General features: G+C 32.6%; 2 protein-coding genes across 2 annotated transcripts; both read right to left on the minus strand.

Annotated features, from left to right (window-relative positions):
• Positions 1–5,027: 5,027 nt before the first annotated feature.
• LOC115719723 (auxin-induced protein 15A-like) lies at positions 5,028–5,779 on the minus strand. The gene has a single exon (XM_030648894.2). It carries the CDS (start codon positions 5,484–5,486, stop codon positions 5,181–5,183), a length of 306 nt encoding a protein of 101 aa, XP_030504754.2. The 5' UTR covers positions 5,487–5,779; the 3' UTR covers positions 5,028–5,180.
• Positions 5,780–11,166: 5,387 nt separating this feature from the next.
• Positions 11,167–11,842, minus strand: LOC115719724 (auxin-induced protein X15). Its single transcript, XM_030648895.2, has one exon. It carries the CDS (start codon positions 11,650–11,652, stop codon positions 11,350–11,352), a length of 303 nt encoding a protein of 100 aa, XP_030504755.2. The 5' UTR covers positions 11,653–11,842; the 3' UTR covers positions 11,167–11,349.
• Between the last annotated feature and the right edge of the window lie 248 nt (positions 11,843–12,090).

Consider the following 12,090-nt stretch of genomic DNA (forward strand, 5'->3'; position numbering starts at 1 on the left):
CTAATCCTACTTATGGAGCTTAAATGAATGAAAAAGAAGAAAAAAAAAAAGTTTAAGGTAGTTGTAGAAAGTTCAAAGTTTAGATGGGATATACTTGTATAAATTGTTGATTAGGTGACTTTTGGGAAATATTAATGTTATCCAATGACAAAAACGTTAAAGGGGCAGCATATAAAGTTACGGCAAGCAATTTCATATTCCATTTAATTCCATTTTTTCTGAGAGCATCAATGTTCGCTAGGCCAACCGTAATTTCTATGAAATCTCTCATTTGTCTTGTATGTTGAGTTTTTGTGCAAAAATTTGTTGTTGTGTTTTACTTTGTTTATTTGGTGTTGTCATTGCTCGAGGACGAGCAAGATTCTAAGTTTGGGGTGTTGATAACTCTAAGATTTAGAGTTATTTTCATATCTTTAAGCTTGAATTTAATGTGAATTGTGGAGCAATTAGTGACTAACCTATGTAATTGTGTTTAGTTTGTTGTGTCTTTGTAATAAATAGAAGTGTGTGTTAGTAAGTGTTAAATAGACTTATGTTATTGTTTTTATGTGTTTTAAACAGAAAAAAAAAATGCAAGAATAGGTATTTGGAAATATTTGGGACAAGGAGAAAAAGGAGTAGAAAAATGCTTATTGCTGACTGGCATTGCTATAGCAATCATCGCGTAGCAATTTGTCAGCCCAGTAAGTTTATTTTGGCAGATAGTCCAGCTGGCTTTAATGAAGAAAGAAAGGAGCTGAGGTGGCGAAATTTGGCTATTGACTCAACAAACATGTGGAAAATGAAGGACAAGTGGGTGGTGACTTGGATTTCCAATTAGGGTAAACTTTGGTACCCTAATTGGGGGGCAAAAAGGAAAAGAAGAGGATAGAATAGGATGGTGGCTGCACTTTGAAGGAGAGAGTACGAAACTTACAGCAGGAAAAAGAAATTAAGTACAGAGAAAAAGAGTACAAAGGAAGAGAAGAAGAAGATTGAGCAGAAGGAGAAGAAGGCAACTTCCAAAGAAAGGATTTGAGCTCACCACTCATTTCTCTTGCTCTCCACTTCATTTTGTATCATTTTCTTCTCTCTAATTTTCTCTTTAACTCCATGAACAATTTATTTTCTGGTTTGTTGTTTTTAATTTCAGCTATGAACTAAACTCTTTGAGATTTGGGTGGTTATGAACCCTTGTATGGACTAGTGTTTTGATTTTGCAATGATGAAGTAATCTTGACTTAGTTCAATTAGTTGTGATGAAATGTTGAATGAATGTTAATTCTTGGCCATTTTTAACATTTAGCAAGCTAGATCTTACTTGGAAAAGTAAGACCTAGTTGAACCCCTCTACTTGATGCATGATTTTTACCTTTTCTTTTAGGTATTAATTAGTAGTGAAATAGGAATATTTTGCTACCATGTATAACTAAGGGTTTGATGCTTTAGTGGGCTATTTGTGATCTAAACTGATGTAGGAATGCATTGTGAGATTATGAATGGTTTATTGCAAGTTTTGGAAAAAGCTTGCTGGTTTTTTTGAAATTTGTTAACTCTGCCAGGATTGCTGAGTCATTGCTGGGTCATTGCTGTATCAACTGGGACATACAAGTGGAAATTAATCACCCAAGTCTAATTTCCAAATCTGAAATTACCACCACTTTAGTCACTTTTAGCTTCTCATTTTTTAGTTTATTTAGCTTAAAAAGTTAGTCTCAAGTTTAGAATCAAAGCTATAAATTTTTCTCGTGCATTAATGTGTGACTTTATTTTAGTTTTATTTGAAATTCTTGGAATTACTTTTAGTGGATTTAACATTATTTAGTAAAAAGTCCCTGTCGAGACGAACTTTGATTACTTATCATTGTATTACTTGTTTGTGATTGTGTACACTTGCGCAATTATAAAGCAATATAATTTTCACAACATCCCATGGTCCCCATACTAGTTGAGACAATACTACTTGTAAGACTCAGTTAATTGATTTTGATTAATCAATTATAATTCTAAAATTAGACTATGTCTAGTTAATGAATTTTCACTAAGCAATGGCTTAATTGTGAAGAAAGAGTTTCTAGGGTTTATTTATTAATTAAGAGACTTTGTTAAGTCTAATTAATAAATATATTAAATGAAAATATTATTTAATAATTGTTTTTTAGTTATTAAATAATTAGAGTTGGCATTTAAGTGGTTAAATTAGAAAATTGGCAATTTTGAGAAAATAAGATGGAAAAATGAGAAAATGGCAAATTACAAAGTGGGGCCCAATAACAATCTATGGCCAGCCACACTATTGTAATTTACCATTTATTTTTCTATTATTTTAATGCTAATTAAATCTAACCTAACCTTAAGTAGTTTCCTATAAATAGGTAGTGATGGCTTAAGGGAAAAGATGATGCATCTCATTCCTTCAGTAAAAATTTTGAGCCTCTCTTCCTATACCTAGCTGAAACCTCTCTCTCTCTCTCTCTCTCTCTCTCTCTCTCTCTCTCTCTCTCTCTCTCTCTCTCTCTCTCTCTCTCTCTCTCTCTCTCTCTCTCTCTCTCTCTCTCTCTCTCTCTCTCTCTCTCTCTCTCTCTCTCTCTTCAAAACTAAAGCCTATAGTGAAAGAGTGAGTTCCCACACACATCAAGTGGTACTCAATCATAGTGTGTAAGGCTGTGAAGAATCCAGTTTCAAGAGAAGGAGATTCGGACTCAGATCTTGGTGATACCTTGCTACAGAAAGGATACAAAGGTTAGAGATCTGAGTGGAAGGAGACATTATATTCCGCTGCAACCACTGTAAGGTTCCTGATACTTTATATGTGTTTATTTCATATCGTTTTAGAAGTTCATATTTAGGATGTTAATAACATACTTGTTAGTAAATCTAGATCCTGGTAAAATAATTCCAACACCATTGCACCACTGTACTTGCATGACCATGCCTTCTAGTTCCATCATATTAAACATATACCTATGGCACTTGTCAAACTCGGTGACAGTGACACCCTCATACCTTTACAAACTATTTTCAATAAACCAATTACTCCCATAGTGCATATTTACACTAAAGTATATGCTTGCCAACAACCAAATAACAAAACAATAAAATAATAAATTGATTCCAATAAAAGTGGTTGTTATAAGTTTTAAAACCATGTACAGATTACCACATTCCAAACAAAGCACTATACCTCACATAAAAAATAACCCCACAATAAAACCAAGTGAAACTTTACTTATTCAGCCAAAAAAAATAGTGCATTCCCCAAGAATCTCATCACAAAAAATAAATTTGTACAGCTAATACAATAACATTCACACCAACACAAACCAACAATAAAAAAAAATATTTTCAATCACTAAAAAAGATTAAGAGTGGGAAATACAAACAGAAAGAGTGAAAGAAAAACAAAAAATTCTAAAAAATTACAATCCCAACATATAACTATTAAAGTATCAAATAAAGGTGAAGAGAAACAAGACTATACCTCCATCGTCGTCCTCCTCCATTGTTCGATCAATTTTTGGGTACCTCCTCTGTAGTCGACTTCAAGCTCTAGGGATTTAGGTCACAATTCAACAAAGTGACAAGGGTTTTCAATACGGCTAGATTCTAGGTAGTTGGACACTCTGTGACTGGGTTCTGGGTCGATCATTGAAGGATTTTGATCGAAGGCTAAAGATTAGGGAATATGAATTTGGTGGTCGAGGGAATGTTTGAATTTCTTATTTTAACTTTTCACTACTACAAAAAGATTTATTCCCAACGGTTCTCAAATCGGTTTTTTTGGAAGATCGTCGCTAATAAAGTTACATGATTGTTTAAAATTTGTTGGCTATAATTGGATATTTCTGATCACGGTTTTAAACACTCATAAGGAATTCTCGACGATTTAATATAGTCACTTAAAAATTAGGTGGGATTTTTTATTGGGTATCCACTTAAAAACGAGAATACTTTACCCGACTATTTAAAACAGTTAGGAAAACCCAATTTTTTTAACAGTGTTTCTAACTTTTTAATAGTTTTACAGTGCTAGGATCAATTAATTTTAGGTTTTAAGGTTTATTTTTAATTTTGTAATTTATTTTTTGTCTTATTATTGAAGAGAAAGAAATAAAACAAAAAAATAGGATTAAATCATAAACGTACACGTGTAAGTTAACTAACTTACTTTAACGGAGAGGAGATGAAACAAACTTGTAAGAAAGGCAAGCTTAGCTATTATTGCGGCTATTTTTGAAGGTTGAGGACTAATCTACAATAAAGTGAACAATTCAACAATTTTTGCCATAAATTTCTCTAATTATATATTAGTCACAAAAAATATTATATGTTGCAATGGAATATGTTTTAGTCACAATATAAATTCTATCACTGTATATTATATGAAACCAAATTACATTATTAGTACGTAATAAAATGTATCAACATAGTATATTAGATACAAATCACGCTACAAGTAAATGTCACTTTTGCAAGCACATTTTTGTGCTGGCAAAAGTTGGTATTGCGCTGGTAAAATAGAATTTACTTGTGATGTGTTGGCAAAAAGGAGTTGGCAAATCAATGTTGGTATTAAAACTTTTGCCAGCATAAAATAAAAAGCGCTGGCAAAAATAATTTTTCCTAGCGCGTAAATGCGCTGGTAAAATTTAAATTTTAGCCACTGCAAATGTACGCTGGTAAAACTTTGACCTCTTTGCCAGCGCAGTTTGCGAAATGTACTGGTAAAAGTTACTTTTACCAGCGCAGTAGCAAACTGTGCTGGTAAAAGTGACATTTCTTGTAGTGTCAATCTTTTGTTGTGACTGAAGGTGAAGTTGATATTTAACTTATAAAATTCATGCTATGCATGTTGCAAGTACATTGTTATGTAAGCTCTTATCAAACAAAGCATCACCACAGAAGATATACCTTATCAAATTCTAGTTGACTCTTGATAAATTAATTATAGCTAGAGAGTTATAATTACAAAAAATTAGTAACCAAAGGTAAAGGGAACAAGAGAAAATACAAATGTATATAGTATAAGAATAATAATTGCAAATTGATTGTATCAGAATTATACATTTCTCATTCTGGGAGCTATTTTTCCACTCCACAAAGTAAGGAGAATGATAATAAGAATAAAAGAATCTCAATATTTCTAGTTTCACAAAATGTGTGATGAAAGAATAAGCCACATTTTTAGTGATCAACCTTCATTATGAAGCATTGAGATTTGATATGAGATCAACAAACATATCTTCTCTGCATGGAATTGTGAGACCTCCCATTGGATGATCGTATCCATATTCGTCTTCAGCTTGAACAAGCAATTCTTGAAATAAAGAATGGCTTAAAATTGACACCGGAATAACAAACCGCTTCTTTTGTCTCTCTCCAACATAAACTGCTAAATGGCCTTTCGGGACATCTACTGCGCTTGATGTTGTTTTGCTCGAGTTAGACGACAAAGACCGTCGAAGAAATTTCTTAGTTGTTACTACTCCTGGCAAATAAAAACCCATAATATAATTTATGAGTGTATATATAGAAGGAGAGAACAAGAAAAAAGAAAAGTATGGGATTTTTTAAAAGAAAGGGATTCTTTGCTATTGAGATGAGTACTTGGCTTGTTGGTATGGTAGAGCTAATAACTAAAGATGCTTATTTATAGTATAATTGGAGGATTGGACTTGTGGCTTGTCAAGTGAGTTTTGAAAGAAGTTACTTGGAGTACAATCACATGGGGATTGTCTTCTAACTCTACTCATATTAATTAAATAAATTAAAGAAACATTGCACAACTTTATGTGAACTTTTAGTTTGTTAACTTAATTAATTAGTTTGATTATTAATCTTTTCTAGAAACATGGTAGACCCTACTTTAGCTAGAGATGAGAATGATATATATATATTTATATATATGTATGTATATATCAAAACAAACTTCTCTGCTACATTAAATGAATGTTATAGATTATATGTAATGATTAAGCAATGTGATCTAAGAAAAAACAACCCAAAAGATATGTTTGGCAAATAATAATAATATGCATATATATACAGTTCAAGTGTGTTGAATATTATATGTGACAAAGAGGCCCTACATTATTATTAGGACCTTCTTTGTTTTCCAGTTCAAGTGTGTTGAGTGTTTATAACAACTACTTGAACATATATATTCGCTATATATTTCATTTTTTATATATCATTATTGACAAGAATATGTGAAGATCATATTGGAAAAGATAATTAATACTATATATTCATAAAAAGAAATAAAAAAAATTTTATTTTTCATAATTGAAATAAGAGAGAAGGGGTGACAGAAAGGAAAGAAATAATATTAGTTATATGATAAATTGACAGCAGGGTAGTCATGGAAAGAGAAAAACTTTTAAATAATAATAATAAAAAAAAAAAAAAACCCAAAAGAAAAGACAACCATAAAGATTAGGTTTGCAACTGATCAGAAGATATAGAAATTATGTTTGAGGCAGAAACATATTCCCTAAAATTATCAGTTGCTTGAGTGTGTATATTTAATTACTTGAACATATAATATAAGACAAGACTAGTTTATCATTATTTATTTGACTAGAAAATATTAGGATCCAAAATTACATCTTATGTTTGCAGATGATATAATGATCTTTGTGAGACCAAGCAAAAAGGCGGTTGTGCAGTTTTGGGGGTACTACAAGAAATGTCACTTTTGCCAACATATTTTTGTGCTAGCAAAAGTTAGTATTGCGCTGGTAAAATAGAATTTACTTGTGATGTGTTGGCAAAAGGGGATTGGCAAATCAATATTGGTATAAGAACTTTTTTTTTTATGAATCAGGAAATTTGTGTTGCTCACAACAAATTTTTACAAACAATAGCACCCTAAACAGGGCCTAAATAATAAAATTTGTACATAGTTTTCTATTTCTTGATCCTCTCTTTAACCAACTACATTTTTTGTTCTTTTTTACAAACTGTGGAACCATACAGTATCATCAGTAGAGACTTTCTTTGGCCATATTGTATTAATTCTATATATCACTTCTTGTTTCACCCCTGTTATAACCTTCTCTGCAACCGGTTTTGTGCTTTCCCACACAGACAGATTGCGTGCTCTCCACACAGACAACTGATGGCAGCAGCTAATACATTCCTCTTGAATTGGCTGAGTTTTGATCTTCCAATCCACCTGGTCAATGCACTCAATGAACCTGCTGCTATGTTCCAAGACAACCAGGTTTTTATTAGAACTTTTACCAGCATAAAATTAAAAGCGCTGGCAAAAAAGACTTTTTCCAGCGGGTAAATGCGCTGGTAATTAAAGTTAGATTTTAGCCACTATAAATGTACGCTGGTAAAACTTTGACCTCTTTGCCATGCGCTGGTAAAAGTTACTTTTACCAGTGCAGTAGCGAACTGTGCTGGTAAAAGTGATATTTCTTGTAGTGTGGAGTGCATTAAAAGTATGAGTTGTGGTCTATGCAACTGTGTAGTAAAAATAAATCGGGACTTCTATTCTCGAGGAATTGTTCTAGTGGCAGGAAAAAAGAATTGAGGAGTTGTTTCAGATTAAATTGACAGATGCGATGGATTTTTATCTGGGAAGTCCCCTTATTTTGTCGAAAAATCGTAGAAATGATTTCTCCTTCCTTAAAGAGAGGTTGAAGGCAAGACTAGAAGGTTGGAGAATGAGAAGCTTGTCTTATTCGGGGAGACAAGTCGCGCGCCATCAATTCAATGGCTCTTGCTTTGCCTATTTACCCATGTCCACTTTCATGCTTCCAGTCACCCTATGTAGACAAATGGATGCCTTGATTCGTAGGTTCTAGTGGATAGGTGGTGTGGAGAAGCTCATTTTTTGGCTACTAAGATTTGGGACTCTTTGTGTCAACCTAAACAACGGAGTGGTTTGGAATTCAGGAAGTTTGAGGATATTAACAGAGCTTTGATGGCTAAATTGGCTTGGGATATAGCTGGCAATGTTGAGAAACCTTGGGCTATGGCTTTTCGGGCCAAGTTTTCCTCTTGGGAGTCTTTCTGGTTTGTAAGGCCTAGAGCCTCGAATTTTGCTATTTGGAAAGGGATTCTACAGGCTAGGGAAATCATTCTGGAAGGGGCCTGTACTATTATCGCAAATGGGAGAGATGTAAACATTTGGTGGTGACCTTGGATGCCTTGGCTGAGGTATGATAATTTTCAAGCTGTTATGGAGAAGGTGAGATTAAAGGCTTCCAAGCTCATGACCTTTTTTGATTTGTTAGACAGTACCCACCATGTTTGGAATAGAAAGTATGTGCTATATTTGTTTGGGGAATAAATTGGTGAGAAGATTCTTAATATTGATATTTTTTGGCTCTTGGGAAATGATAAGTTAGTTTGGAAAAATTCCTCTAATGACCAGTTTTTGATTAAGGTTGCTTATTGGCTTGATCAAGGTGAGCGGTTTGATCTTGCTAACCCTTGCTGGAAATTAATTTGGTCTAACCATTTGCACCTAAGACAAAGCTTGTTGTGGAGGGTGTGTAATGGGGCACTTTCAACACGGGATAAAGTTAGTTGTGATGGTAACAAAAACTGTATTGTTTGTGATCTTGAAGTGGAAAATTTGTTACACTCGTTTGTCAACTGCCACATGGCTAGGCTGCTCTGGTTTTGCTCCCTGATCCTTTCTAGGATCGATAAGTTTACTGGCCAAAACATGATTGAGGTTTTGCTATTTTTGTGCAAAAACATTCATGGGGAGAGGCTATATTGCAGGTTCTGGTTTGTTTCGCTTCGGTTTGTGATACTATTTGGAACTATAGAAATGTAATTCTTTTTGGTGGAAAGAAAAGAGATGTGAAGAGTCTGCAAGAAGAAATTACAAGGAAATACTTGAGTTTATTTAAATGGAGATGCGTGCGAGAGAGGTCAAATCTGATACAAAGATGACGTGTAATTTGGGGCCCCCTTCATTTGAAAAATCCTTTATACTGATGGTGCTTTCAAGGATAATTGGTGTAGGATGATTGTCCTTGCTGTTGACAATAGGAACATGGCTTGGGAAACTTTTTCTATTAGTTCTATGAATGAATCAGTCTTGGATTCAAAACTCAAAGCTACCTTGTTATGTAGAGATGGAATTATCCTTGTGATCTCCACCTTGTTTCCAATTTAGGCATGGAATCCTCGCTCCAATATATAGGGTGGTATATGTGCAGGGATAAATTTCCACAGGTAAAATTTCCATCTCACGTTGATAATGTGTGATACTTTAATATTATTATAAGATGAATGGACTACTTCACTTATTGCCAATTAATTTTGAAATATCATACTGTATACATCTTACTATACACACCTTGATTTTTCCAAGGTTAGTTTTAAAAGTCGCTGTTTTGCAAAAAAAAATAGTTAATTTCTACAATAATAGTTATTAAATATATCGTAACTGTAAAGACTTGCAGTAACAAGTTGGATACTTGCTCAAATGCACAGAAACAATATTTATAGCAGCAAAACAATTGCAGATATTAAAACTTTACACAAATGAGTATTCCTTCGAATAATATTAGTCCAGTATGGGACCACGCCCAAAGAATAAAATCTATTAGTAAAGTCTTAAAGATTACAAATAGAATTGACTTCAACAAATTTTGACTCTCTCTAAAGATTTGTCACAATATTTTTGTAATCATGCTAATTTGATCTATGAACCACACCAAATAGTAAAATTTCTTCATCTTTTGATGTGCACATTGACTTTCTCCCGAAGTGAGTCCTTGACAAGTCTTCTCCCAAAGACCTCCTCTTGTTCAAAACAACTCTCCAACCTACTCTATGAATGGTAATAGAATTATAAGCACCAAAACCTACCTGAACGCTCTAGGTTTTTATACAAAGAACAACCTTGTCACAAAGGTAGAATATGGAAATAATAAGACTAGAAGAGATAAATGCATGGTTGCTCTCTAGGTTCTATATGTATAGATCATAGAAGCCCTAGAAAGACCCACAAAATACGTTTTTACAGTTAACAAAAGCTTTGAAGACTCGATCAAACCGAGTAAAGAAAAGAAAAGAAAATAATAATAAAAAAAGTAGGACCCACAAATTTTTAATTTATTCAAATTCCCTTTCCCCCCACTCATTAGAATCTCTCTCTCTCTCTCTCTCTCTCTCTCTCTCTCTCTCTTGATTTTTCTATGATCTCACTATTTTTTTATTTGCAGTTGGTTATTTTACTTTTTAAGGAAAAAAAATTATTTGTGTTAATATTAGGGTTGTTAATATCATCCTGGACTATTTAATATTTATGTTAAGTCAACTCTCTTTATCTATATTAATCATTCTTTATTAGGCTGAAAATAAATATAAAAATATTTAAAAAAAAAAATTATTACCTATGGCTTTGATTATTTGGCTAATAACCAAAGTCATAGGGTTCATATATACGACCCCAAATGGGTTCAGTTATGAGCAAATAATCGAAGCTATAGGGACCCTTTTCCTTTGCTTTTTTGACCACTTTAATTTGCTTTCTTTGGAACGCGTTTGTTCTTAATTTTGTTGAAATCGAAGCTAAATGTCCGAAAAAATCGAAAGTTAAAAGACCATTTGGTAGTAATGAAATTTAATTTTATTTTCTGCTCACCTTAGAACCGGTCGTGGCTCATTTCAAATGGTTGACTCCCCAAACTGAATATGCTAATATTTGATAATGCAGATACAATTGTCAAGTATGTCATGTCACACTACATTTTTTTTTATTACTAGTCACAAAAGCTTGGGACGGAGAGAAACTAAAAAAAATTTAATTAATAATTTTAAAAATTACAATTTATTATGACAAAATGTGATTTTAGTCGATCATAAGAAAGTAATTTATCTTTAATTATATGTCATTTGTACATTAGTGATAAGTTGTATCTAAATATTACTTTATAGTTATAAAAATTAATTTTTTTTGTTGCGACTAAAATTGATGTTTAGTGATAAAATAATTCATGTAACTAAAAGATTATTAATAGAGGTTAACTTATTTTTTTTCATTTTTGTCAAACTTCATTAAAACTTGTAAAATTCTTTGTATCTAAGTCTTTGATGCTATCATTAAAAAGTAGAGTACTTAATATACAATCAACAATCACATCATTCTAAAAAATGGGAAAAGAGTAACTAAAGCTAGAGAGAACAAAGCAAATATCTCTGGACCTTAAATTTTGGTATAATAATAATTGCAAATTGATTGTATCAGAATTATACATTTCTCATTCTGGGAGCTATTTTTCCACTCCACAAAGTAAGGAGAATGATAATAAGAATAAAAAAAATCTCAATATTTCTAGTTTCACAAAATGTTGTGATGAAAGAATATGCCACATTCTTAGTGATCAACCTTGATTATGAAGCATTGAGATTCGATATGAGATCAACAAACATATCTTCTCTGCATGGAATTGTGAGGCCTCCCATCGGATGATCATATCCATATTCGTCTTCAGCTTGAACAAGCAATTCTTGAAATAAAGAGTGACTTAAATACGATACTGGAATGATAAACCGCTTCTTTTGTCTCTCTCCAACATAAACTGCTAAATGGCCTTTCGGGACATCTACTGCGTTTGATGTTGTTTTGCTCGAGTTAGACAAAGACCGTCGAAGAAATTTCTTTGTTGGGGCTACTCCGGGCAAATAGAAACCCATATTGGTGTAATAATTTTTGAATAAGCAAGAAAAGATTACAAGAGTTGAGAAAGAAAGAAATTTTCTTTGCTATTGAGATGAGTAAGTAGTACTTGACTTGTTGGTTAAGACTACTAAATATGCTTATTTATAGTTATTAGACTTGTCTCTTTTTAAGTGAGAATTTTGCAAGCTAATAATGAAGTAGTTGGAATACAACACATGGGAATGTCTTCTAACTACTCAAATAAAATTCATGAAAATAACACATTACCCCACCACTTATAATAGAACTTTGTTAATTTGTAATTAACTTAGCTTAATTAATGTATTTTTAGAAACATGGCATACCCTACATTAGAGAGAATGATTATACCTACCTAAACAGATTTATTTGCTACATTAAATGAATGTTGTAGACTGATGAAGAAAGAAAACAATTTCAAGTGATGAGAGTGT

This window comes from Cannabis sativa, chromosome 2 (genome assembly GCF_029168945.1).
Source record: "Cannabis sativa cultivar Pink pepper isolate KNU-18-1 chromosome 2, ASM2916894v1, whole genome shotgun sequence".
Classification (NCBI taxonomy): Eukaryota; Viridiplantae; Streptophyta; class Magnoliopsida; order Rosales; family Cannabaceae; genus Cannabis; species Cannabis sativa.